Source organism: Apus apus, chromosome 26 (genome assembly GCF_020740795.1).
Source record: "Apus apus isolate bApuApu2 chromosome 26, bApuApu2.pri.cur, whole genome shotgun sequence".
In the NCBI taxonomy this organism is placed as follows: domain Eukaryota; kingdom Metazoa; phylum Chordata; class Aves; order Apodiformes; family Apodidae; genus Apus; species Apus apus.
In genome coordinates, this window is record NC_067307.1 from 5377663 (window position 1) to 5403737 (window position 26075).

General features: G+C 55.3%; 3 protein-coding genes across 6 annotated transcripts in view; 1 reads left to right on the forward strand and 2 right to left on the reverse strand.

Moving 5' to 3' along the window:
• Positions 1-109: 109 nt before the first annotated feature.
• Positions 110-8305, reverse strand: CKAP2L (cytoskeleton associated protein 2 like). Its single transcript, XM_051640808.1, has 9 exons — positions 8248-8305; positions 7046-7112; positions 4453-4519; positions 2992-4103; positions 2367-2559; positions 1541-1696; positions 1005-1068; positions 573-720; positions 110-493 (listed from the first exon to the last, which is right to left on the reverse strand). Exons 1-9 carry the CDS (start codon positions 8267-8269, stop codon positions 250-252), a joined length of 2073 nt encoding a protein of 690 aa, XP_051496768.1. The 5' UTR covers positions 8270-8305; the 3' UTR covers positions 110-249.
• A 1528-nt stretch (positions 8306-9833) lies between these two features.
• LOC127394693 (interleukin-1 receptor antagonist protein-like) lies at positions 9834-11194 on the reverse strand. The gene is made up of 6 exons (XM_051640814.1): positions 11154-11194; positions 11011-11059; positions 10737-10926; positions 10477-10647; positions 10246-10391; positions 9834-10046 (listed from the first exon to the last, which is right to left on the reverse strand). The coding sequence occupies exons 1-6, from the start codon at positions 11192-11194 to the stop codon at positions 9834-9836; spliced, it is 810 nt and encodes a 269-aa protein (XP_051496774.1).
• Positions 11195-13140: 1946 nt separating this feature from the next.
• OGDH (oxoglutarate dehydrogenase) overlaps positions 13141-26075 on the forward strand; it is a 34256-nt gene continuing 21321 nt past the window's right edge. For all 4 annotated transcript variants that reach the window (XM_051640772.1, XM_051640774.1, XM_051640771.1 and 1 more), the window contains exons 1-3: positions 13141-13236; positions 16283-16531; positions 23961-24149. In XM_051640772.1, coding sequence (XP_051496732.1) covers positions 16310-16531; positions 23961-24149 — 411 coding nt within the window. In that variant the 5' untranslated portion in view covers positions 13141-13236; positions 16283-16309. The remainder of the gene's footprint in view (positions 13237-16282; positions 16532-23960; positions 24150-26075) is intronic.

Consider the following 26075-nt stretch of genomic DNA (forward strand, 5'->3'; position numbering starts at 1 on the left):
AGGATGATCAGGGTGTGCATCACAGCAGAGGAACATGGGAAGTCCTGGGGACACAGCCCACCTCTTTCACCCTGACCTTGCACAGGGCCATGCGCCAGCTCTGCTGAAAGTGTTTATTTATCTAAAACAGTGCTTACTGGTTTGAAACAAGCTTAGGAGCTGCCATCCCCACACATTTACATCTCAGGGGTGACAAGTCAGTGGAGTGTGCATGAGGCAGCAATGGTCCTGTGCCCTGCTGGGAACCCCTCAGCAGCACTCAGGGGGGTAAGACCTCAGCCCCTCCAGTTCTGCCACCTCTGGCAAAGCCTTGTTTTTCCGGAAGAAGAACTGAGTCTCCTCCTCAGCATCTAGGATTTCACTGAGGGATGACACCACAGGGTCATGGTCCTTCAGCATCTCTGGGTAGTGGCTCCCAGCCTGGTCTATCCGCAGCGAGCGTCGCACTGGTGTCAGGAACTTCAGCTCCTGGCCTTGCAGAAACTCCCTTCTTCTGTGGGGATGACAAGAGTCTTTGGATTGACCCAAAGCACAGAGGGTGCTCAATGCCAGGGGAAGCAGCTCAGCCTTACCTGGTTGCAGATGTAACTTGTAACTTGATGGAGAGGGGCAGGTTGGCCAGGGGCCTTCCAGTTGGGCCGGGAGTCACTGCCACATGCTGTTGCTCACTGAGACAAGGTGTTGTGGGCCCCCCAGGAACAGGCTGCTCAGCCTTGTCCCCTGGCAAGAGAGAAACGGGTAGCATAGTTATTGAGAGCAGCAGCTGGGGAGGAGTCACATCCTGACACAGGCAAGGTGCACCTTGCTATGGAGCTGTGACGGGCCAGGATCATCACCAAGGAATCTTGCCCCATTTTTGAGATCAGGATTCCAGACTTTCACAACACTCAGTTGCTATCAAAGTCAGAAGGGACACAGGGGTGCTGGCACAAGCTGCAAACCACGCTGCTTCCCTGCCACAGCAGCCAGGAGCCTTGCCTGCCCGTGCTGCCCGCACACGTTACCTTCTGATGTTTGGTCTGCAGCCTTCAAAATATCAAGGACAACTTCTCTGAGCTCCTGGAGTGGCTGCAGAAAAAGCAGAGTACAGGTCAAGGCAGGCCTGACTTGGGAATAGAGACTGCAGGTTACAACTGAACAGGAGGAAAGGGTTTTGCAGCATTGTGAGCCCCTGTACTGGAGAGAGTGGCCCAAGGCTGCAAAATCGCTTCTCCAAGACCCATCAGCACACAGGCACAGCTGAGAAAATCCCAGCAGTTGTGGCAGTTCCACAGCCCAGAGCTGCTGTCATGTTGCTCCCAGCTCCAGCTCTGACACCGCAAAGGGCACAAGTCCTCCCCATCCTCCCCCAGCCCCATCTATGCCCACCCAGCACCGCCTGCTTGGCTGATCCGAGGACAAAATGGGACCAGCAGCTCCAAAGGGCTTTTTTACCACTGACTGGCACTGCTAAACTCAGCCTGAAATCTGGATCCTGAGAAAACCCACTGGTACAGAGTCAGGGAACACAGGGGGAGCTCCCGATAAGCACAGCACTCACCGTGGCCCCAGCGCAAACCGCGGCTCGGTACAGCCCCATCAAATCAAATGAGCTGCTCCGGGCGAGGAGTTTTGCTTTGCAGATCCAGAACTTGGCAAACTTCTCTGCCTGGGGCACGCTGGACAGCATGGCAGAGAGCTCCTCTGCCCCGACACCCTGCAAGGAGAAGGGCCCAGGCCCAGGGGAAGGGCCAGTGATGTGCATGGGGCAGCCGTGTTCCACAGACCCAGGGCTCTCCAGGTAGAGAAGCCTCTTGAGAGTCAGGTTTGAGGGCCTCTACACAACTCTGGACACACATGAGCTTTCCCACTGCTGTTTTGCCCTTGGTAAAATGAGTCTCAGATTTCAGAGGGATGTAGAGAGATAGACCCTCCAGTGCTGGCACCAATAGAGCCACTAAACCCCCAAGCAGGGCTAGTGTTCAGCTCCGCCAGAGGTGGTACCTCACAGCAGCTGTGAGGTGCACTGGGGACTTGCCTCAGGCTGTGAGGTCCACCATGGACCTCAAGCTGGCTCAGTCAGCCCAGGCTGCTGCTGCAGAAGTTCCTGCTGCAGAGTGCAGTGCCGGGGACTGGGACACTGGCAGTGACAGACACAAGCCCTCTGACTGGGTGTCACTCTGGCTTCCCCATGAGCACAGCTTGTCTTGGCCCTAACTTGATGAGGACTTTTCCTACATATGATGTTACCCCTCTCGCAACCATAGCCAAGCAAACAAGAACTCTTGCTCCACACCCCTTGTGCTGCTGGGGGGACATGGCCCTGGTCTCTCAGAATGCTCCCAGAAAAAAAGAGCCTGTTCAAGCAGCTCCTTTCCCATTCCCACCTCCTCAACAAGCTTCAGGCACTTGGTGAATATGTTGTTGATCTTCTCCAGACAGGGCTGCTCTAGTTTCTCTTGCTTCTCTTTTTTCTTGGTACTTCTTGGTACCAGCTTCACTGCCTGTTTCTGAAGCAGCATCATAGGTGGCCGTTTGTAAGTCTTGCGTTTGGATGCCAACCATTCTTCCAGCTGTTTCCTGTCAAAGGATCACGATCACTGTTATCACCACAGCAGACAATTGCCAGGCTACTGTTTTCCCTTGGAATCTCCCTCCATCCAACCCCAGCTGTTTAGGAAGAAGTAGCACCAGTACATGCATCCTAAAACCCATCCAAGCTCTTGGCTGGGGAAAGAAAACCCTCTCAAGTGCAAGCAAACCTGGAAGATAAAACAGGAGTGTGGTTGCATGCTCTCCTCCTGCTACCAAATCAGTGGGAGGGAACCCAGGGACCACCAAATTGCATCTCCACCCTGCTCTGCCCTGGGGCATCCAGCTCCAAAAGGGCATTCACTGATAAGGGGACTTTGGACCCAGTTTCTAGCAGGCTGGCACTGGTTCATCCAGTCAAACAATTTAACCTCTGCTGTCCCCTGGAGGCGAGGACACTTGGCCATCTCTGCTACTTACCTACGGTCCGCAGCTGACGAGATCTTGGCCTGTATCTGACCTGCCTTGGGCACCTCTGCTTTGGGCCTGACTCCCCTGTTCCCAAAACCACTCTTGAGTGCTGGAATTCCAGAGCTGTGTGCGTTGTGAGGCTGATTTTGGGGCAGCATCTCCTGGGATGCGGCTGTGCGGCCAGGAGGTGCCACCTCTGAATCCCTCCTGTCCCTCTTTGCCGTGGGCCTGTGCCATGGCAGGGTGCCACCTGCCTTCAGGCTGGACTTCGAGTTTGGGGGCTCCTGGGGCCTGCTGCAGGCTGGAGGCTTTGAGTGAGATCTTCTCATTTGGGGGGGCCTACTGCAGTGCTGAAGGCCCCCTCCAGGACATGTGCTGAGCAGCTTCCCTCTCAGCTCCTTTGCCAGGTGAGTTTTTTCCTGGTTTGCCCCTATATTTTTCTGCAGCAAATCAGCAGAATCAGCCAGTAACCGAGGGGGCTGCAGTGGCTGAGTTCTGACACTTGGTTTTTGAGATGCACTCTTGGAGCCTGGTGCTGCTCTCCTGAATTTATCCTGATCTGGCCCTTCCTTAGCCTGGTGGTTATTAATTCTGTCCTTTGGGCCTGGAACAGTTCTTGACCTCGTGGTTGTTTGCCTGTGAGCCAAGGCTCTTGTGTTCCCAAGATTGTTTCCATCAGACTGAAAAACTCTGTTCAGCACTGGGTGTGTAGAGACTTGTGCTGGGAGGTTTTCTTTGTTGCAGACCAGCCTGTCTTGCAGGCCCTCATCTAGGGAAGAAAGTGCCCCAGGAGGGGGGTGATCACTGCCAGGCAGAGGGGCTGCAGCGATGACAGTCCCCTCTGAGGGCTTCTTGTTCCTCTCTGGATTGGAGTGAGCAGAGGTTGAGGTTGGAAGCCTCCCTCTAGGCTGTGTAGGCTGGGTCAAGCTCAGCAAGGGCCCCATGGGATGCTTTGTGTTCCTCCTCAGCTGTGGAAGCACCACTTCTACTCTCTGTGAGGTGTTTGAAGGCTTCTGCTGAGCAGCCTGGCCAGCATGCTGCCTGGGTTTGACAGCAGGCTTCCCATCCCTCCAAGGGCCCTTCGCCACACTGCCAGGACGATCCTTCTTGTTTCTGTCAACCTGAAGAGACAAAGCAAAACTCAGCCCCTAGGAGGCCCCTCAGATGGAGCAAACCTGACAGCTGGCTCCTGCCCCTGCCCTGCCAGTCCAGGGGACACCCACATGAAGTCCCATCGTGACAAAGCAGGTTCAACAATTATATGACACCCACTGGTGCATGGGCAGAGGATGAGCTTCCCACAGTAAGTTCCTCTGAAAAATTATTAGTTGACTTATTGCCAGCTCTTTAGCAACCTGCTGACTGCACCCCATGGGGGTCAGGAGCTCAGCACCCTGATCTGGGCACCCTGTTCTGTCCAGACTTGCTTCAAGTGCAGAAGACTAAACAACTCAAAAAATTTCAACTTACATGCTGTAGTTTAGAAACTCGTGCCAAGGTTGGATTCAGGTGATTGGTCTGGTCCTTCAGAAAGGGTCTGCAGGAAGTCAGAGGAGATCTCAGGTTATTAAACAGCTGCTGCAGGAAAGGTTCAATATCTAACCCACTGCTGGGTGCCTCAATCACAGGAGCTTAGAAGAGGCTTTTGGAAATCCAAAAGCTGCCAAGGAAGCACCATGTAATATTAGTTCTTTTTCTTTTGAGTGGCAACACAAAAGCAACACGAAGCATTGACACCCAAGGTTGTCACAAACATCGTGGCTTCCACTCACAACATAAGTGACCAGCGGCAGGGCCTGGCAGGCAGGAGCCAGCAGGAGGTTTGAAGGCTTCTGCCTCTGCTGGCACCATGTCTCCCCTGCCACAGAGACCCAAGGTGACCAGAGCCAGGTCACAGCAGCACCGCAGGATGTGGTATGCTCTGCCACGGCAGCAGCTGACAAGCTACTCAGCTGCCTATGCTGTCAGCTCCCTCCAGCTCACCTCCTCCGAGCTGGAACACCCCTGACAGCCATGCTCCCACCCTTCTGCTCCACAGTGGGCAGGGAAAATTATTGTGCAGATATTTTTCTGGAACAGAAGAGCCTAGAGAGTTGGGGTATTGTCCTCTATTTGATAAAATCATAGGGGTTGGAAGAGACCTCTGAAGATGATCAAATCCAACCCCCCTGCTGCAACAGGAACACCCAGGGCAGATCACACAGAAACGTGTCCAGATGGGTCTTGGAAGCCTCCAGAGAAAGAGACTCCACAAACTCTCTGGGCAGCCTGTCCCAGGGCTCTGTCACCCTTACAGGAAAGAAGTTTCTCCTCTTGTTGAGGTGGAACTTCCTGTGTTGTCACTTGGTGCTGTTTCCCCTTGTCCTGTCACAGGCACCACTGAACAGAAACTGGCCCATTTTTTAAAACCCTCTTCAGATATTTATAGACATTAATAAGGTCCCCTCTTAGTCTTCTCTTCTCCAGACTAAACAGCCTCAGGTCTCTCAGCCTTTCTGCATCAGACAGATGTTCCAGTCCCTTCATCATCCTCGTAGCCTCCATGGGACTCTTTCCACTATATCCCTAACCTTCTTGAACTGGGGAGTCCAGAACTGGACACAATACTCCAGATGTGGTCTTACAAAGGCAGAGTAGAGGGGGAGAAGAACCTCCCTTGACCTGTTCTTAATACATCCCTAGATACTATTGGCTCTCTTGGCCACAAGGGCACATTGCTGTCCCATGGATCACCAGGACCCCAAAAATGGTGTGCTAAGCCATGAAGAAAGAGCATGAACCTTCTCTCCTTGTTTCTCTTATACCAGAGGCTCTTTCTGCTCTCTGATCCTGGTTCCCTTTATCTTCTCCCTAAGGAGAAGTTTTATGGCTTCCTTTGCACTGAAGGGTCGAAAGAAATCCTCCCTGTGATGGGGAGTGTTTCAAGTGTTCAGGTCTGCTGAGCTCTCAGCAGTTTCAATCACAAGCTTTGCAGGAAGGTGCCTGGTCTGCTCCCAGCAGAGCATGCTAGGAATTGAATCAGGAACCCAGGGAGTCCCAGAGTCCTGGCTCATTTACCAGCTGGCTCTATTTCCTTTTAAATGCACTGAAAATACTCCTGCCTATCCCAATGGCCACTGGAAGTTCCATTAAAAAGCAGTGGTGAGACCTGAAGCTCCAGGACCAGCTGAGCTGTTGGCAGAAGGTGATGTTCTATCAGACCTGAGCTGAGCTGGTCTCACAGAGGCTCAGAAACAGCCAGAAGAGACAACATCAACCAGCAGGAAACGTCAACACTCAAACCACCTTTGCTGCTGCTGCCAGTAACTACAGAGCACAGCTGGGGGGCAGCAGGAACCGAACTCCAATGGGTGCTGCCGGGACAGCAAAGCCCTGGGAGGAGGTGACTCTGTATGCCAGTGAATCACTGCAGAGAGAACTGTGGAATGGTTGGGGTTGGATAAGACCTTTGAGATCATGGAGTCCACCCATTCACCCAGCACTGCCTAGTCCCCACCAACCCATGTCCCTCAGCACCATCCACATGGCTTCCAGGGATGGAGACTCACCCACTGCCCTGGGCAGCCTGGGCCAGGGCCTGACAACCCTTTCCATGGAGAAATGGCTCCCAAGATCCAACCTGAACCTCCCCTGGGGAAACTGAGGCCGTTTCCTCTTGTCCCATCACTTGTTCTGGGGAGCAGAGCCCGTCCTCCCCTGGCTCCAACCTCTTCTCAAGCAGCTGCAGAGCAGAAGGTCTCCCCTCAGCCTCCTTCTCTTCTGAACACCCCCAGCTCCCTCAACTGCTCCTCACAAGTTCTCCAGACCCTTCTCCTTGTGCTCCAGACCCTTTTCCAGCTCCGTTGCCCTTCTCTGGATACACTCCAGCTCCTCAATGTCTCTTTTCTGACACAAAACTGACCCTAGGATTGGAGGTGCCCCCTCATACATGCCCAGCACAGGGGGAAGAACAAGGCAGACACTGGCAAGCTGGGATGTCAGCTTTACCTCAGGGAATCATTGAGGGATTTGGGTTGGGAGGGACTTTTACAGACTCTTTCGTCCAGCACCCTCCTGGACTTACTTTGCACTTGGGCATTTCAGGTTTTCTTTTGCTGCTACGTACTCCTGGAGCTGCCTTCTCTGCTCTCCTGCAACGAACACAGGGCATAAGGACACAGGGTAGAAGAACACAGGGCATAAGTCACAACTGCAGCATTTGGCACAACCAGTTAGAAGGGATTTCTTGTACATTCCCAGCATTACTGTGCAAGTCCCCCACACTCCCCACCCGTGCACTGCTGTTCCCAGAAACTCCAAGAGTGTTTCCACACATGTGATACTGCCCAGAGGCTCATCAGGACATGAAGCCTAGAGCTTGTAGTGTGGCACCACCGAAAACCTGGGATGTCTGGGGTTTAATGCAGAAGGGAAGCGGAGATGCCGCCGATGATCCTGCTTTGGCCTTGTATGCTGTAAGCCTGTACCCCACAGTGGCCAAGGCCTCTACTAACACAAGCAGGTGGTACAAGTGAGGAGTGTTGCGACAGGGAAGCAAGAGATACCTCCAACATCCCCAGTCTGGCTGTGGAACTGGGATATCTCCCAGTAGGATGGCTTGGTCAGGCTGGGGTCCAGCATCAGCCCATCTGCAGGGAGTCACCCCGTCCCTAAAACTCTGCCCCCCTCATTTGATGGTCCACACACCTAGGCCTCTGAAGGCACCTCAGTTCCCCCACATAGGACACCGCACCCTGAGGCCACCCCAGAGCCCCAGGAGTAGCAGGGCACCCTCGGGTGCCTCCCGTCTCCCCTGCAATCCAAGGCCCACCCCAAGCCCCTCCACACCAAGCTGCTCCCATGTGCCCATTTCGTGGGGACCTCCTGCCCACTCCCTCGGGTACAAGGCACCCTCACACCCCCAGGCTACCCCAACCTTCCTCTCAAGGCCCCAGCCCCTTCACTCCCCTCCCCAGGGCCGGCCGGGCCACAGGGCCACTCAATCCTTTGTGGGATGTCCCCAGCCCAGCATCCTCCAGACGCTCCCCAGCACCCTCCGTTCTAGGAGCACTCACCATCGCTCCGTCACCACAGGGAGCCCACACCCCGTCCACAGCAGGATCTCCCCCTCTACCCCAGAGGGTCTATCTCCCACGCCTGCCCCACAGTGTGCCCCCGGGCCCCTTCAGCACTACCGGCCTCGATTCCTCCCCGCCCCGCAGAGCCCTCCCGGGCGCCCAGCCCTCCCTTCGCCCCCAGGGCCGCCCCTCATCCCGGGGCTCTCACCGCTCGCCCCGGCCCGCTCCATGCCGAGCGCTGCCTCCGCGCAGCCACCGGCCGCGGCCGCCGCCACCAGCCAACCGCCGCGCAGCGCCCATTGGCCACCGCCTTCTTCAAACCGACCAATGGCAAAGGCCAAAGCGCCGGCTCTGGCGGCGCCGGCGGGAGAGAAGGGCTATGATTGGCTAGGCGAGGGCAGAGGGGCGGGGAGGTGGCCGGGTGTGGGAAACTGTTCTTTTCTTCCCCACATCAGTCTAAACAAAATGCCTTTTCAGCCAACAAAGGCCTCTCCTGATTATCCCCAGCTAAAGAACTAAACCAGACTTGCTTCTCAAGGACAACTGAACCCAAAACAACAGATGTGGTCCGGGACAGAAAGGATGGGCGACAAGCCCCCCTGTGCCCCTGGCAGTCACCGCCCTAACGTGGGGCTGATGGACGCTCGTTGGCTCTGGGCAGTGACACTGACTGGACAGGTGGGTCAGGGGGTATCAAAGGGGCGAGGGCAGCAGGTGGGCCCTTCCCTCCTCCCTGAGGCCCGTTCGGACGCTTTCTGCGTGGGACACCCCCCTGCTGCGGACACTGGTGCTGGGACCCTGCCTGCCTGCCTGCCCCGGGTCCAGCCTGAGCCTCAGCGCCGAGCGTGCCGGGGTCCCGAGCCCTGGGGTCGGGGCCGGAGCCCCCTCCCCGTGTTGCTGCTGCTGGAGGGGAAACCAGCGGCCGCTGCACCCGCTGCCGAGAGGCTGCCCCTCCGACACCATGGACCTACCGTCCTGCCTGGCAAGAAGGGGCCACCGACCAACCCTGCCCTGGGAACGGAGCCTGGGGACAGGCTGGGGGTGACACCACCTCACACACACACACACAGACACACACACACACACACTCCTCTCCTCACACTCACACACACAGCACGACTTCAGCAGGACTGACGTCGGGTTTCCTTCCCTCCTCCTCCTCCCTTTGGTCCTTAACCCTCTCCCTCAAAAGCTCAGGACCTCTTGCATTGCCTCCCTAAAGGACACTTTCTCACTACACACATATTGATATCCCTGGTAGCCATTCACATTTGCATTGTCCCTAAACATCATCCCTCGGTTTGTGTTAACCCTTAATAAACCAATCAGTTTGTGGAGCAACCTTGGCTTTAGAGGCAATTTCTGAGCGTGGTGAAGGGGGGGTGCTTTCTAACTCCCCCCCTGAAATACGGTCCCACGGTGGCCGTTCCTCCGTGAGAGGCAGCGCCGCGTGTGAGCTGAGCCACATGTCCTGGGAGAACTTTTATTCCCTTCTATCCCAAACAAATCACCCCAGTCACAAACCCACAACATTTCCAATCAAATATAAATGAAGCCCAAGGGGAGCACACAATAAATAAGTATAAAAGCAAGGGGTGGGCACAATAAATTAGTATAAAAGTGAGGGGTGGGTACAATAAATAGATAAAATAGGGGAAATTTGGCCCACAGGGCCCAGAGCTGCTATTTCACCTGAAATAGATGGGGGGTCCAGGGGTTCTGTACTTGGTACATACGACAGCAAACCGGCAACTGTCGGTGGGGTGGGTGGTGGGCACAGAGCCCTGGGTGACCTCAGCGCCCACTCAGCTCATAGGTGGCAATGTTGACCTGGTCAGGATGGTTGGTGATGCCCACAGGCTGGCGTGGTTGCAGGGAGGTGCAGATGAACCAGCCAGGGAAGGCAGCTGACTCAAAGCGTGTGGTGCCCTCAGCAGGGCTGTCCAGGCGGTAGAAGATGAAGCGGGTCATCTCCACGCTCTCAATGTCCCTCCTGATGTCAGCTTCCTGCAACCAGGGGGGAAAGGGGGGTTAAGGGTGAGATGGAGCTCCCAGTCCCTCAGGATGGACCTGAGGTGATCCCCCGAGGGGGCTTGAGGGTGGGACGGAGCCCCTAGTTCCCCAGAATGGACCTGGGGTCATCCCCTGAAGGGGCTGAGGGTGGGATGGAGCTTGTGGTCCCCCCCGAAATGGGACCCCTGCTCACCTCCAGCTGCAGCATGGGTTCAGCACCACTCATCACACATGACATGTAGAGTTGGTAGCCCTTGATGCCCAAGGCCACTGGCACCTGCCCGGTGCCTGGGCCACCCTGTGATGCCTGGGGCCGGTACAGAGCAATGTTGAGCTTCACTGCAGAGAGAAGAGATGGGATTAAGGGGTGGTCCAAGAGCTGTGGGACTGACCTGGACTTGGGGTGGGGACCACTTTCCCTCACCTTTCCGCCTGGCTGAGGGTCCCTGCAGGTGCAGGGCCACCAGCTGGGTGGGTGATTCCAGCACAAAGCACTTGTGGTCGATATCGAGGATGTCAAAGGACTGTGAGCGGGTGTAGCGGTAGACGGGCGCCCCAGTGTAGCTGCTCTCCATCCGCTGGAAGGAGATGGGCTCTGTGGGGAGGGGGACAGTTAGGGATATACAGTTGCACCCAGAGCAGCCCCCCAAGAGAGTCCCCTGGCTGGGGTGACACCCTCCATACCGAATACCCCATCCAGGAAGCCCCCAAGGTCACTGTCGGCTAAGTCCTTGCACACTGGCTGCTTCAGGAGCTTGGTTGTGGCCACCACGAGGACAGCGGCCCGGCGAAAGGTCCAGGTGGGGTGTCCCTTGGTCACTGTCACCTGGATACCCACCTTGGGCGATGTCACCTCTGAATCCAGGCAGGGTTTCTGGGGAGGGAAGGGGTTGTGAGTTGAGAGCCCAGCTCCCCCATCATGGGTCTCCCAGGGCTACTCCCACCAACTCGGTGTTACCTTCTGCGGGCAGAGGCAGTCTGGGCCATAAAGTGTCTCCTCATTGAGGCTGCAAGGAACAGGGAGATGGTGAAGCCAAGGCCACCACGGCACCAGAGTGGCATCACGTCCCAGCATCCCCCCCCAGGCACAGCCACACTTACCTGCTGCTCTCCAGCATGTCCAAATCAGGGACGCAAGCCATGTCTGCTGGTACTAGTGGAGTGCTGCTGCGATGTCTGTACTGCCTGTCCTGCTGGCAGGGTGGCTCTGCTGCTGTCTGAGTTCAGTCTCGGTGCAGCGGGTTTTCAAGAACCACTGGAAGGAAGCACCGTCAGAGCGGGATTTCCACCTTTTGCAATGCCTGGGATTGCCCAGTTCCTGCTGGGGGGGTTGGGGGATGGCAGTCCCCGAGCTGTGCTGTGGGGCTGAGCGAGGGGCTGTGTGTGGGGCAAGGCAGGGGATGCTCCGGGGTAGGTGTGTGGGGCAGAGCAGGGGGTGTTTGGGGCAGAGCAGGGGGATGTTTGGGGTGGGTGTGTGGGGCAGAGCCGAGGATGATTGGGGTGGGTGTTTGGGGCAGAGCAGGGAGTGTTTGGGGTGGGTGTGTGGGGCAGAGCCGAGGATGATTGGGGTGGGTGTTTGGGGCAGAGCAGGGAGTGTTTGGGGTGTGTGTGTGGGGCAGAGCAGGGGGTGTTTGGGGTGAGTGTTTGGGGGAGAGCAGGGGGATGTTTGGGGTGGGTGTGTGGGGCAGAGCAGGGGTTGTTTGGGGTGGGTGTGTGGGTTGATGCCATGACTCCCGCCCCCTCAGGTGCGGCTGCTGCCCCGGAAGGTGCCAATGGTGCAGGCTCCACCGCTCCTGCCATTTCCCCATAGCCTCTTCCTGTGCTGCCAGGCCCTGTCAGGGCCCCTCTCTCCCCCATTCTGTCCCACCACCCCAGTCTCAGCCCCTGCTGGCCCCTCCATCCTTTATACCCCCTGTTGCTACTCTGCCAACATGGCCTTAGGAGCTGGGGGGACATGAGCCTTGGGGACACACCATGTCTCACCCAGCAGCGCCTCATGGGACTCCTCACGCCCACTGGGGATATGGGTTGTGTCACCCTGGCCAGGCCAGGGATGTGGGTGGCTGGGCTTGCGTGGCCACAGATGTCAGGGTGTTTTCCTGGCACCGGTTTCACTTCCCATGCAGTTCCCGGGCCTGGCCTGGGGCTGGCCCAGCCATGACTCACCTGGGGTGCCACCGCCCCAGCCCCAGAGCTGCCACCTGCACTGGGACGTCCCCGTAAGTCTGGGGTGCCCTAGGCCATGGGGTCTCCCATGTCAGGGGGTCCTCCACACCACAGTGGGGGTCCCCAGCTCATGATGAGGGTCCCCAGGCCATACCACGGGTCCTCAGCCTATGGTGAATATCTCCAGCTTGTGATGAATTTCTTCAGGCTGTAAAGGGCTATACTGGGTGTCCCCAGCCTGTGGTGAGGGTCCCCAGCTCATGGCAGAGTCCCCAAGTTGCAGGCCATATGAGTGGTCCCCAGGCCATGCTGAGCTTCCCCGGGTCGTACGGGGGTTCTCCGGGCCGTGGTGAGGGTCCCCAGGCCGTGCTAAGGGTCCCCGGGCCGTAGGAGGGTTCTCCAGGCCGTGGTGAGGGTCCCCAGGCTGTGCTAAGGGTCCCCGGGCCGTAGGAGGGTTCTCCAGGCCGTGGTGAGGGTCCCCAGGCTGTGCTAAGGGTCCCCCGGCCGTAGGAGGGTTCTCCAGGCCGTGGTGAGGGTCCCCAGGCTGTGCTAAGGGTCCCCGGGCCGTAGGAGGGTTCTCCAGGCCGTGGTGAGGGTCCCCAGGCTGTGCTAAGGGTCCCCCGGCCGTAGGAGGGTTCTCCAGGCCGTGGTGAGGGTCCCCAGGCTGTGCTAAGGGTCCCCGGGCCGTAGGAGGGTTCTCCAGGCCGTGGTGAGGGTCCCCAGGCTGTGCTAAGGGTCCCCCGGCCGTAGGAGGGTTCTCCAGGCCGTGGTGAGGGTCGCTGGTCCTTGGCCCGAGGCGAGGGCCGCGCTCGGTCACCTTGGCGACCGACTCAAGCCCCACCCCTGTCCCCGCCTCTGAGGCGTCGCCCCGCCCACCGCTTGGCGGCTGCGCAGGCGCCGTGGGCCGGGCCCGGGGGGCGGGGAGACGCGGTGACGCACGCGCGGGGCGGGGCGCAGCTGTGGTCTGGGCCGCTGTCAGAGTCGGGGCAGCGCACGGGGCGGACGGGCGTGCGGAGAGGTACCGCGGCGGGGGGGGCCGGGCAAGTGGCGGAGCCGGGGCGCGGCGGGTCGGGATAAAGGCCAGGGCGCGGGCAGCGGGGAGGGGGACAACGGCCGCTCCCCGGTGTCCTTGGCGCCGCCGCCCGGGCGCCGCGGGGCGGGGGGGGAGGCGGGACTGCGGTGGGACGGGCAGCCCGCTCGGCCAATGGGAAGGCGGTTTCTCTCCTCTCTTCGCTCCTATAGGCAGAGGGCGGCGCGAAACCCGGGCAGTGGCGGCGCGCGCTGATTGGCTGGCGGGGAAGCGGGGGGTGGGCCCGTCCCGCGCGGGGGTCTGGATGGGGCGGGGGGCGCCGTGTCCCCTTTGCCCCGGGAAAGCCCTTGGGACCCTCTTGCCCCTTCCTGGTACCTCCACGGGCAGCCCTGCCCGCCCGGTGGGTCCACCACTGCGACCCGGGTCAGCTTCGGGGTGCTCGGGCGGGGGGTGGCGGTTTATCTACCCTCGAGGGGGTCAGTGCCCACCTCCGGCTGTCCCGGGGCCCTCGGCTGTCGCGGTCCCGAAGGTGCCTGATGCTGGAGGGGCTAGGCCAGCAGCCCGCGCTTTTGTGGGGTTTGGAACACCCCCCCAAAAAAAACCAAAAAAAAACCAAACAAAAAACGCAGTTCCCAGCTAACTGCCTCCGGGGCTGGTGTCACGGATTCTGCCTGCCAGAAGTCAAATTTAGTCCCTTAATCTGCTTAACGGCCTGTTCCTGCCCATCCTAGCATTTATCTGTGGTGAATATTCCGGTAGTTTGACCTCCCGGTGAAGTTTGGGTTGTGAGGTGGCTGTCGACACGAGGGCCCAGCCACGGAGCCCAGGTCACCCCTCCTCAAGGCCTGGGTAGCTGTGACTGGTGTGGGTGAATCGTGTGACCCTCGTATCTTGGCCTTGGTTTCTTTTGTCCTTCCTCCTGGTCATCCTGCACTGCTTGGATTTACCTCAAACACATCCCTGTTTCAAGCTTGCCCTGGTCTGCAGAGGCTCCCACACCTTTGGGATGGTGACCCTTTGAGAGGCCCTCCTGCTTCTGCTCAGTTTGGGTCAAACCCTGGCATTAAACCAGCTGTTCTCCAGAGGGGTCACTGAGACGCTGCTGAGGGGTGGCACTGAAACCAGACACCAAAGCCAGAGCTGCTTCTGCTTTCCTCCTAAAGCTTCTTCCCTGGCCACGTGTGCTTGAGCACCAGCACCCGCTTCAGTCAGTCCTCCAAAATACCTGCATGTGTTCTGCTGCTTAAATCTGAGGAGGGAAAGGTGGGAAAATATCTAGTGCTGCCACTCCTGCTGGCCTGTTCTTGCCCACTACAGTGGGCAGAAGGGAGCAAGCAGGGAAGCACAAGTGGTCTTTCCCTTCATCCCTTGAGTGAATCTGTAAAACACTTTGGCTGAATTAGAACAATCCCGGGTCTCACTCAGGCTCTTGGGACCAAAACATTGAGTTTTGAGGCAGGAAGTGTAGCTGGTGCCGAGCCAGACCTGGATTCAGCAAGGCAGATCTGGAAACCCAGCTGCTGAAATGCTGGTAATGAAGGTGTGGGTTTTTGTTTTCCAGTCCACTGTGAAACTTAATTTTAATATGGTGAATGCAAAGTAGCTGCTTTGACATTGGACTGCTCCTTGTTGGGATATGGAAACTGGCCAGTTGGGTCACCTCCAGCCTCGGGGCCTGCCTTTTGCAGGGGGAGCTGGGTGGAAAGGGCACCTCCAAGAAGAGCTGGCTCCAAGTGTCATCACCTTCCCTGAGGTGATCTTGCTCCAGCACCTTCCTTTGAGCTGTGGCTGTCAGCTGGATGTGCATAACCAGGAGCGTGGTTAACCCTAGGCCTGCCTGTCCATGCAGGGCTGCCCCCCACCAAGAACCTCAAGGTGGATATTGTTGGGGGACCTTTGAGAGGTCCCATGCCAGCTCACAGTTGCTGTTCTGGGTTCTCTGGACAGGGGAGAGCCTCTCTCTGGGTTTTTTAGGTGCATTTGCCTTCTTGGATTTGAGCTTTGAAGGAGAAGTGATGAAGCCATCTGTCCTGGAGCCCACATCTCAGATGCTTTGCATCATCATTCCTCTACTTTGAGGGGTCTTCCCTGTAGACAGTTTCTTCCCAGCTCGATCCTGGTGCATGGAACGTGAAGGGGCAAGAAGACCTTAGCTCAGCAGAGTGGCTACAGGGTGAGTAACAAGATAAAAATCAAGCCAAGAGCTTCTACATGAGAGAGAGACTGGTGGAAGAAGCTTCCATGCTGGGCCAGCATGATGGGAATTGTACACTTGTGGCTTGCATGGACCTGGAGGAGCATGCCCTGCTGGACTTCATCAGCTCTATGTGAAGGAAAAGATGATGTTCAGCATTAAAATCCAGCTGGTAACATATTTTTTTCAGCACCCTCTGGGCATGGTGCTTTGAAGTGCTTTTCTTTAAGCTCCTACAACACCCCCACAGATGGGAATTTGAAGGGGCTGAAGTCTCCTACTCCTGTGGGAATCTGAGGGATTTTCCTGTTTCAAACAGACAAGAAGAGGATTCTCAGAGGAAGAATTAAACAAACAAACAAACAAAAAATCGAAGAATACTTACTGGATTTATTATTGGAAAAGGAATAGATGTTCTTGGCTAAGAGATAAAGAAGGAAGAACCAGGGAACTCAGCACCTCACGCTGTTCATCTGGGCTGCGTTTCACCTTCCAGAACTGGTTTGGTACCAAGGTGCTGATGGAAGAAGCTGTAGGTGGCTTTGATGTGCAGCAGCTCATTTGAGGCCATCACTGGGTCCCCACCAAGCGGATTTGCTTGTCAGGGCACATGAGGGGATGGCAGGGACAGGGGACGGATCTGGTTGCACTGTGATTCTTGAGCAAAATCTGTTTCTCAGCCATCAGGGGCTCAACTGTGGGATGGGGTGGTTGGATTAATCCAAATTAAAAACTGATCCTAAGCTCATTTCTCTGAGCTCTGGCCTGCTGGGGCCAGAGGTGGATGGTCTGTGCTCTCCTGCAATAATTTCTGACCCATTTTTCCCATCTTTCCAACAGGAACTGAAGTGAGGCGACAGGACTAAGATGCTTCACTTAAGGACTTGTGCAGCAAAGCTGAGGCCATTGACGGCCTCCCAGACTGTAAAGACACTTTCCCAACACAGGCCAGCAGCACCCAGGACGTTCCGACAGATCCGGTGCTACAGTGCACCAGTGGCTGCTGAGCCCTTTCTGAGTGGGACTAGTTCAAACTACGTGGAGGAAATGTATTATGCTTGGCTGGAAAACCCCAAAAGTGTACATAAGGTAAGGAGCAGCCTCACCGGGATGTTGCCTTCCCTTCTCTCTCTGTGTGTCTGTGCGGAGTCTTCAGGTAGGTGCAGTGTCCCCAGGAGGACTGGACTCAGCTTGTGGATGTTCCTTCTTCTGCCTTATTTGTCTGGAAGAAAAGTCAGCAATTCCTTGAGCAAGAGCCAAGAGGAAATTCTCTGTGCAAGAGGGAGCACTATGGGCTTGTGGGACAAAGGCAGCATCCTGGATCACAAGTGGATACAAGGAATGGCTTCACCTTTAAGGAGCTCCCAATGATTGATTGTTTCCAACTCTGATGGTTCATCACGACAGTTTATTCTCAAGTGGAGGGTGGGGGGAGGGAGAGTGTTCTCCACTGACTGGTTTCCTTTTTGCTTCAGGCATGGACGGTGTTACATACTGGGGTAGGTGGGCTGTAGCTAAGCTTGTCTTGGAGTTTGTGTGCAGAAGTCTGTTGATCTGCAGCCTGGGGAGGGGGACTGGGTCTGGCGGCCAGAGGTGTTCCCACCAGCTCCTCCTGAAATTAAAACTGGGAGAGCAACGTGGCCACGGGCAGTGTGTGCAGAGGTCTGGCTTGATCTGAGGTCCTGGAGCTCTTCTCATGAGGTGACCAGCTCTAACATGGAGTCTAGCAGGTGAGGGCTCCTCTAGGAAGAGGATTTCAGAAACCTGACCACGTTTTTCCCTGTCCTCAGTGTTTCACAAGGAAAATGTTTCTTTAGCAAGGGAATTTTTAAAAGACAGTTTTGTACCTGGTGTAGGGCAGGGATGGCCTTTATTCAGAAGCACAGGAGCAGTCTGCAGACCAGGATGTGATGGTTCAAGGAGCAGCTGAAGGTGAATAAGGAATTTCCTGCTCGACATGGGATTGTTGAACATGTATTTGATGGCACCAATCCCAGGCATCCAAACCACACAGCCTGTTGGGTGCTGGACAGGTCTCGAGGTAGGACCAAAGCTGGATTTTCCAAAAAAAAAGGTTTACTTTATGCTGCTTTTGAAGCAAATGGGAGCTGACCCAAGTGATACAGACCAGGAAAGCACAGAGTGTGTTAGTTTGGGTTGTGCCCCTTGTCAAATTGCACTTGAAAGCTACTCAAGCACCCTCGGGTGGTGCAAGCCAGGCTTTCAGAGGTGAGTGTTGGATTAAAAGCCACAAATGCTGAAATATAATAGAAACACAAGTGAGGGTTTCACCTCACCTCTCCCAGTGACAGGATGTACAGCTATGTCTTTGGTCTCCATGGTTTGATACCAGCTCTTTGATCTGCAGACCTTGCTCAGTCTTGCATGTCGCTCTGGGCTGATGTGGGTGTGAACATCAAGGGGAGCTGCTGGCTGGGAAGTGTGTTTGGGTCCTGAGGCCAGAGCTCCACATCTCTTCTGGTCTTGTCTTCTCTTCAGTGTAGCCCCTGTAGCTTAATCAGCTCACCCATCAGTCAGCAGTGCATGCAGTGCCAGATGAGTCCTGCTGCACTGTTGGCTAAAGAAATTGGAGGAGAATTTAGGTTGCAGGGAGCCTCTGGAGCCTCTGTCTTGGTGTGGAGGGCTTGGAAGTGGCACCTGGCTTGGAGGTGACATCCAGCTTCAATGCCATACCAGGTAATTTGGTGCCTTGTGTGGTCAAGTTTTGAGCACCTGCAGGGTGGAGCTCCTACCACCTCTTCAGGCCCCCAGTGCAATGTTTATAGTGAAGAATTGCAAGTGTCCCTTAGTCACCCTGGAAGTTGCTGTCCCTTGAAGTACTTCTGAGTGCTCAGAGAGCAGTGCAGGAGTTGCCTCCAGTGTGGCTGGGAGTGGTTTGTGGCAGTAGGAGAACCAGTGGGAAAACAAAACAGGGTCTTCTCATTGCCAGGAAGCAAACTGGAGCCAGTAGAGTAAAAAGCAAGTTTTATGGACTACTTTGGTGCCAAAATCAGCCTGGTGTCATCCTTGGCAGAAAGGGGCTTGTTGTGATCATATGAAGCATTGAATCATCGAGTCATGGGGTGATTTAGGTTGGAAGGGACCTTAAGTATCATCCAGTCCCGCCTCCTGCATGGGCAGGGACACCTTCCACTAGACTAGGTTGCTCCAAGCCCCATCCAACCTGCCCTTCAACACTTCCAGGGATGGGACAGCCACAGCTTCTCTGGACAACCTTTCCAGTGCCTCACCACCTTCACAGGGAAGAATTTCCTCCTAATGTCTCATCTCCGTTTCCCCTCTTGCAGCTTGGAACAGTTCCCCTTGTCCTATCACTCCAGGCCCTTGTCAGAAGTCCCTCTCCAGCTTTCCTCTGGCCTCTTCTGGTCCCAAAGCTTCTGGTGGGGTTGATACCTGAGGTTTGGTGATAACTTTGCTGTTGCTCCCTGGTGCTGTTGCTTCCTGGCCCTCACACTGACTTGTCTCCTGCATGGATCCCACCTTGTTCCAGTGACCCATTGCCAAGATCCTAGCTCCTGCTTTTGCCCCTTTCTCCTCTCCACAGTTTTTCATGGCTCTTCCTGTCCCCACTGGAACACTGAGCTGCTGCTGTGGGTTGGGGGTTGTGGCCATCCCTGGTCCCCATCAGCTGGTGTCCCCTCCAGTGCTCCAGGGGAGCGTGTCACCCCATGACCCTGGGGCTCTGTCCCAGCAGGCAGAGGGTCAGCTGCAAGGGTGGGGTCCCCAAAAGCAGCAGAGCTGTCACCTGGGCCAGGCTGTGGCTTATCTGCAGGGAGCAGTTGTGCCTTGCCAGGCTGCTGCTGGCTGCTGAGGGCAGGACCTTCAGCCAGGGAAGACCTGAGGATTCTTTGCTGTTGTCACCAAACCCTATGAGATCTCCAGCCAATACAACCCTCCCAGCCAAGCAAATGAATTCACGTATATGAGGGTTTGTTTAGAGTGGGGAACACTTAAAAAAACCGAGTAAAACCAACCACTAAGATAAGCTCTTCTGGGTTTTTTCTGTGTGCAGTCCTTTGCTGAACTGCAGTTTTTGAGTCCGGGGTGGGGGGGTGTGAAATAGGAGCAGAGCTGGAGTGAGGGTGCTGGTGGGCTGCATGGGGTCTGTGCTACTTGCTCCTGGGACCCTTCCCTAGGGAGCAGAGACACCTGCCCCCTCTTTACCAAGTGGTGGCTGCTGCTGGTGCTTGGCATGGCCCAAACCATCACCTTAGGACCCCAGGTAACTTGCTTGCTTCAGGACAGGTGGCCAGAGGAAGGTGCTACCCACAGTTGTATGTCTGCTTCAGGTTCAGCCTTCTCAAAGAGCAGTCCCTGTATCTAGGCTGAGCTGGTGTGGAGGGACACAGCTCACCTTGTATGTGTAGACATCAAGCATCATCAACATGGACTCGCTGGAAGTGTTCAAGGGCAGGTTGGATGAGGCTTTGAGCAACCTGGTCTTGTGGGAGGTGTCCCTGCCCATGGCAGGGGTGGGACTGGATGAGTCCCTCCAAAGCCTGAGCTGTCCAGGTTTGCTGCAGCCCATTGACTCTCCCTGCCACAGGATTGGGGGTCAGGGGAGCTCCTACGATCAGGTGACCCCCCTGGTGGATGAGGGAAGAGCTGTGGACGTTTTCTATCCAGGCTTTGGTAAAGCCTTCGGTACTGTCTCTCACAGCATCTCCTGCAGAAGCTGGTGGCTCAGGGCATAGACAAGTGCACTCTCTGCTGGGTACAAAACTGGCTGGCTGGCCCAGAGAGTCATGGTGAATGGGGTTGGATCCAGCTGGTGGCCAGTCACCAGTGGTGTCTCCCAGGACTCAGTGTTGGGGCCAGTCTTGTTCAATATTAATGACCTAGAAGAGGGAATGAGGTGCTTCCTAAGGAAGTTTGCAGATGACTCAAAGCTGGGGGGACGTATTGTTTTGCTTGAGGGTGGGAAGGCTCTGCAGGGGGACCTGGACAGGCTGGATGGATGGGCTGAGGCCAATGGGATGAGGTTCAACAAGGCCAAGTGCCGGGTCCTGCACTTTGGTCACAACAACCCCATGCAAAGCCACAGGCTTGGGGATGAGTGGTTGGAAAGCTCCACGGTGGACAAGGACCTGGGGGTGCTGTTTGACAGCCGACTTAACATGAGCCAGCAGTGTGCCCAGGTGGCCAAGAAGGCCAAGAGTGTCCTGGCCTGCATCAGGAATAGTGTGGCCAGCAGGAGTAAAGAGGTGATCGTGCCCCTGTACTGTGCACTGGTGAGGCCACACCTCGAGTCCTGTGTGCAGTTCTGGGCCCCTCACTACAAGAGGGATGTCGAGTTGCTGGAGTGTGTCCAGAGGAGCTACCAGGGTGATTAGAGGTCTGAAGAACAAGTCATATGAGGAGAGGCTGAGGGAGCTGGGATTGTTTAGTTTGAAGAAGAAAAAGCTGAGGGGAGACCTCATTGCTCTCTACAACTACTTGAAAGGAGGTTGTAGGGAGGTGAGAGTTGGGCTGTTCTCTCAAGGGAATAATGACAGGATGAGAATAAATGGCCTGAAGCTGCAGCAGCGGGGGTTTAGACTGGAGATTAGAAAGAATTTCTTGACCCAAAGAATGGCTGGACAGTGGAACAGGCTGCCCAGGGTGGTGGTGGAGTCACCATCCCTGGAAGTGTTTAAAAGAATTAGAGATGTGGTGCTGAGGGACATGATTCAAGCACTGACTGGGTAGATTAGGTTGTGATTGGTGGATTTAGGTTATGGTTGGACTTGGTGATCTTCAAGGTCTTTTCCAACCAGGATGATTCTGTGATTCTATGAATGCTGCTTCGGGCTCACACCTTGTGCCATGGCTGTGGTGGGACATATGGCTGTGGGACAGTCACAATGAGGTCCTAGGGTTGGTGGTGTTGAGTGTGCTGATACCTAGGGGGCTGCCTGCCTGCTCAGGAGGTGCTGCCTTTGAGCCCTCTTTGTGGAAAATGAGGTGAAACAGCATTTTTATACCCTATAAATCTATAAAATATCCTGTATGAAGCTGCAAGAGCTAGAGAAGCACTGCAGTGGGCACAGAGAAGGTGGGAGTGGAATCACCCCATGAGCTGTATCACTGCTTTTGCCTTCAGCAGGTGCTGGATTGAGGCAAAGTCCTTCCCACGACAAAGCAGATTGGTGCTGATCGAGCTGCTCAGCCTCTCCCACGGGACATGGCAGCTCCATGGGTCACCAGTTACCCCTGGGCTGGCCTTTGAATACCCTCCACTTGGAAACCACGTCAGCAACTTGAGAGCTGACATTTTTATAGCTCTTATCAGAGCCCCAGCCCTGGGCAAGGCCTGTGCTCAGGTAGCCTGGAATACTCTCTGATTATGTTGGTCAATAAAGCAGTTAGTGAAAGTGCCCAAGCTGGTGCCACACCTTGTTTGGAGAGCTTCAAATGAGCTTTTTCTTTCAGAACAGAAGCAAGTTGCATCTTTGAGAGGTTTATATTGCTGAGTTTATATTGAACAGAGGAGGTCATGAAGGTGACATCTCTGCCTTCTGGCTCTGTGCCTGCCCCAACAGAGCTGCTGGCATCTCCTGGGGATGTTCCCTTTCTTGCTTCTCTTTATTTTCCAGTACATTAAACAATATTAAACCATTGAGTGAAGCAGCCAGGCTTCTCATCCCAACAGCTCAGAGCCCATCCTGGGTGCTTGTCCCTCCCCTTCACAGGAGCTGGTGGCTTCAGGGGCACCCATGAGCTCTGCCAGCCTGGAGAAGGGGCTTTTGAGCTGCTCTCACTAGCACCCAGGAGTGAGTATGACACAAAAACCAGCACCCTCCTTTTCCTACTGAAGTTGCCTTCAGCAGACAGAAATCAGAACACGGTTGGGTGTTTTCTGGATTTCCCCCCCCCCGCCGCTTTGGGGAAGCTATTTGTTTATTAATGATGGTGCCAAATTGCTCCCAATTTTATCTATGTTCCTTCAATATGACCTGTTTCTAAATTTAATCACCTTGTGATGGAGCATCTGGGTAAATCAGGGCTGGAAATAGCTTCTTGGGGCATGTGATGGGTGCTGCTGCTGAAGGAGCTCCAGGAACAGGGAGCACTGATGCTGCTCTGGCAAAGGGCAGGTTTTGAGTCCCTCCACCCTGCTGCCAGGATTCAAAAGCTGCCTTTTCCACCCCAAACCACCTCTGGAGCTGCTCTGAAGGCTCCTTTCGGCTTGGTTTGAACAGGCTGGGCTTGGCTGGGCAGTGCTTTGCCTATCTCTGCCTCACTGAGGCTGGGGTTGGGGCTCCCTCAGACATGAGGCTTGTGGGTGTGCAGGGTGCTTAGCACTGGGCTCTGGCTCCTGCTTGGTGGGGAAACCCTTGGGCTGAAACCAGTGTGCAAATCCAGTGTGATTTGTGTGCTCCAACTGACGTGGATGCTGTTCCACTTTGCCCTCACCTCTTGGTATCGCTTGGTGGCACAGGGGGCGTGGGCGAGGATGGGGCTTGGACTTTGCTGGTCTCTCCCCTTCCCCAGGTGATGCCTCTTCAACCAGCGAGATAATTTGGGGTTAGCCTGGGATGCCTCTGGGCTCTTCAGTCAGTGCCAAATAAATACCACGAAGTCGCTCCAAGTCTGTTGAGGGCTTTTTTTGGGGGTTTTGCTTTGTTTTCTCAATACCTGGCAATGCCCATCTGCAGGGGGTGCAGAAGCAGAGGTGGTGTGTGTTTTCTAAGGGCAGGGGAGCGGGCATGAGGTGTCTTCTGCCTTGAGGCAGATACCACCTTCCTGAGGTGGTGTCTGCCTTCTGAGGGCAGGAGAGCTGGCACGAGGTGTCTTCTGCCTTCTTCAGCACTGGCCTCAGCATTGCTGAGAACATGGGGAAAAATTGGAGAGGGTACAGGAAAGAGTCAAAAGCCATTGGTTGAGAGCTGAGCAGCATGGGCTACACTGCAATTGGGGTCTCAGGGCATTTGGCCCATGGAGGAAGAGGTGTCTTTAATTACAGGGTTAAAAAACTGTTGCAGAAAATCTTGTGGGTATTTGGAGGGCAGTGTTCTGCCCCACAGAGAAGGAAACGGGAGCCTGAAGAACAGGCTGGGCTCATTGCTCAGAGCAGTGGCTTTGAAAGCTGAGCCAGGCAAGGATTGTCACCTGTGTCCTGTCCTGAGCCATTGCTGCCCAGGCAGGGTGGGCACTGGCAATGGTCTCATGCCTAAAGAAGGAATCTGGATGGATGGGAATTGGGATGATCATAGAATATGCAGAGTTGGAAGGGATCAGCGAGTCCAACTCCTGTTCCTGTTTAGGGCACCCCAGCAATCACCCCACGTGCCTGAGGGCATCATCTAAAGGCTTCTTGAACTCAGGCAGGTTGATGCTGTGACTGCTGCCCTGGGGAGCTTGTTCCAGTGCTCAGCCACCCTCTGGATGAAAAACCTTTTCCGACCTAAACCTGCTGATTCAGCTTTCCCCAAGTGCTGTCACTGGTCACAGGAGTGAAGAGGTCAGGACCTGCCCCATAATGATCCTGTCACCTCTCTTCTTTCCTTTTTCCTAGTCATGGGACATCTTCTTTCGCAACGCCAATGCTGGAGCTGCTCCAGGCACTGCCTACCAAAGCCCCCCTCCTCTGAGCACCAGCCTTTCCACCCTGTCCCAAGCCCAGTTCCTGGTTCAAGCACAGCCAAACGTAGATAAGCTGGTGGAGGACCATCTCGCAGTGCAATCTCTCATCAGAGCATATCAGGTATGGAGATGGGCTTTGCACCAAGGAGGAGCATCTCTGCGGAGGGGTTTGAGGTGGTCTGGGGTCAGTGCATGAGTTTTGCATGGAGAGCATGAAGGATGGGCTGCTCAGCTTCTAACAGGAGCTGGTGATACTTTGGGGCAGAAGCTCAGCTGATGGTTTGCTGGACAATAGGAAGATTAAAGCTATTGTCACCCAAACAGAGCAGTTGGGTGGCAGGGAAGGGGGAGGTAGTGCCTGGAGGGTGGTTTGCTGGCTTCTGGGATGATGCTTCTGTTGTGTAGGCTTCCACCACACTAAGCAGTGGTGTGGGACACCCATCCTGCTTCTCCTCTGAGGTTCTAAAAGATGGGATTTATGACTTGGAAGAGGACTGTGGTGCTGCTGGGCTGCAGCTCTGACCAAGCAGGAAGGAAACATCTTCCAGCTAGGGGATGGCCAGCCAATTTCTTAACTTGAGAGAGCATTTAAATGTCTTTCTACGTATGTGTCATCCTTTCACCTTCAGTGCCTCTCTGATGTGTCAAGTGTTGGAGGCTTTAATTTGGGCTGTGGTGAGAAAGTAACTAACCCAGTTTCTGCTGAGGTGTGACCACGGTCTTCTCGCCTACCCCTGCAAAGAAGTACCAGCTGCAGGTCACATCCCTGTGCAGATATGGGGAAAATCCAAGGTACAAGGCCACAGGTTAAGGAAAGAATTGCAGTGTGGGCAAGTCCGAAGGTTTGCCCAGCCTAGGCCCTGCCCTCTGCTTGAAGAAAGGGTCCTGCCCTGCCTGCCTCCACCTCAGCCCTGGGGCACTGCCCTGCCTTTTGTTAAGAAGGGGAAGCTGGGGTGTTTTCCTGAGGACTTGCATCTTCCTCCTGGCTGATGACCTGGGGAGGGAGGTGACTGCCTGGCCAGCTCTCTCCAGCTCAGCAGAGTCCTTGCAGCCATTTCTAAAAGCTCTGCAGCAGTGGAAAAAGTGGGCCAGGCACCGAGTCCAAACCAATGGTGACCAGTCTACTTGAAAGCAGCAGTTCCAAGTCAGTGATTTGAAGACAAAAAGCTGTAATCTCATCTGCATTCTGATCACTTCTCCAGTCCCCTGATAGCAGCACTAGGAGGTGATTGCACTGGGGTGTGTTTTTCAGAGCTGTCTGCAGGGAGAAACCCACTTCCCTTCATACTCCTGTGTCCCTGTAGGGCTGTAGTTGCAGGGGGATGTCCAGGTAGGGAAGTTCAGCACAGCATCTGGACGTACGGAAGTGTAGGAAGGCAGAAAGAAGCCCTACCTGTGGTGTCTAACCTACTTACAACACCAATTAATTTCTTAATTCACAATTGACCTGGATTGTCCCTGCAATTGTAGGTGAGCAGTGATGCTACTCTGCTGTAGCATCAGTGATGACTTCTTAATGTAGCCGTGGTTGCATGTCCAAGTCATTATTTCTTTTTGAATCATTGAATGATTTGAAGTGGAAGGGACATTAAAGATCATCTAATTTTAACTTCCTGCCATGGGCAGGGACACCTCCAATTAGACCAGGATGCTCCAAGCCCCATCCAACCTGCCCTTCAACACTTCCAGGGATGGGCAACTTCTCTGAGGAACTTCTAGGGATGCCCAGCTTCTCTGGGCAACCTGGTCCGGTGTCTCACCATGCTCACAGGGAAGAATTTCTCCCTCAGATCTCATCTCCATCTCCCCTCTTGCAGCTTGAAACTGTTCCCTCTCTTCCCATCACTCTTGCCCTTGTCCAAAGTCCCTCCCCAGCTTTCTTGGAGCCCCCTCAGGCACTGGAAGGTGCTCTAAGGTCTCCCTGGAGCCTTCTGTTCTCCAGGCTGACCACCCCCAACTCTTCATAGGAGAGCTGCTCCCGGCCTCAGATCATCTCTGTGGCCTCCTCTGGACTTGCTCCAACAGCTCTGTGTCCTTTCTGTGTTGG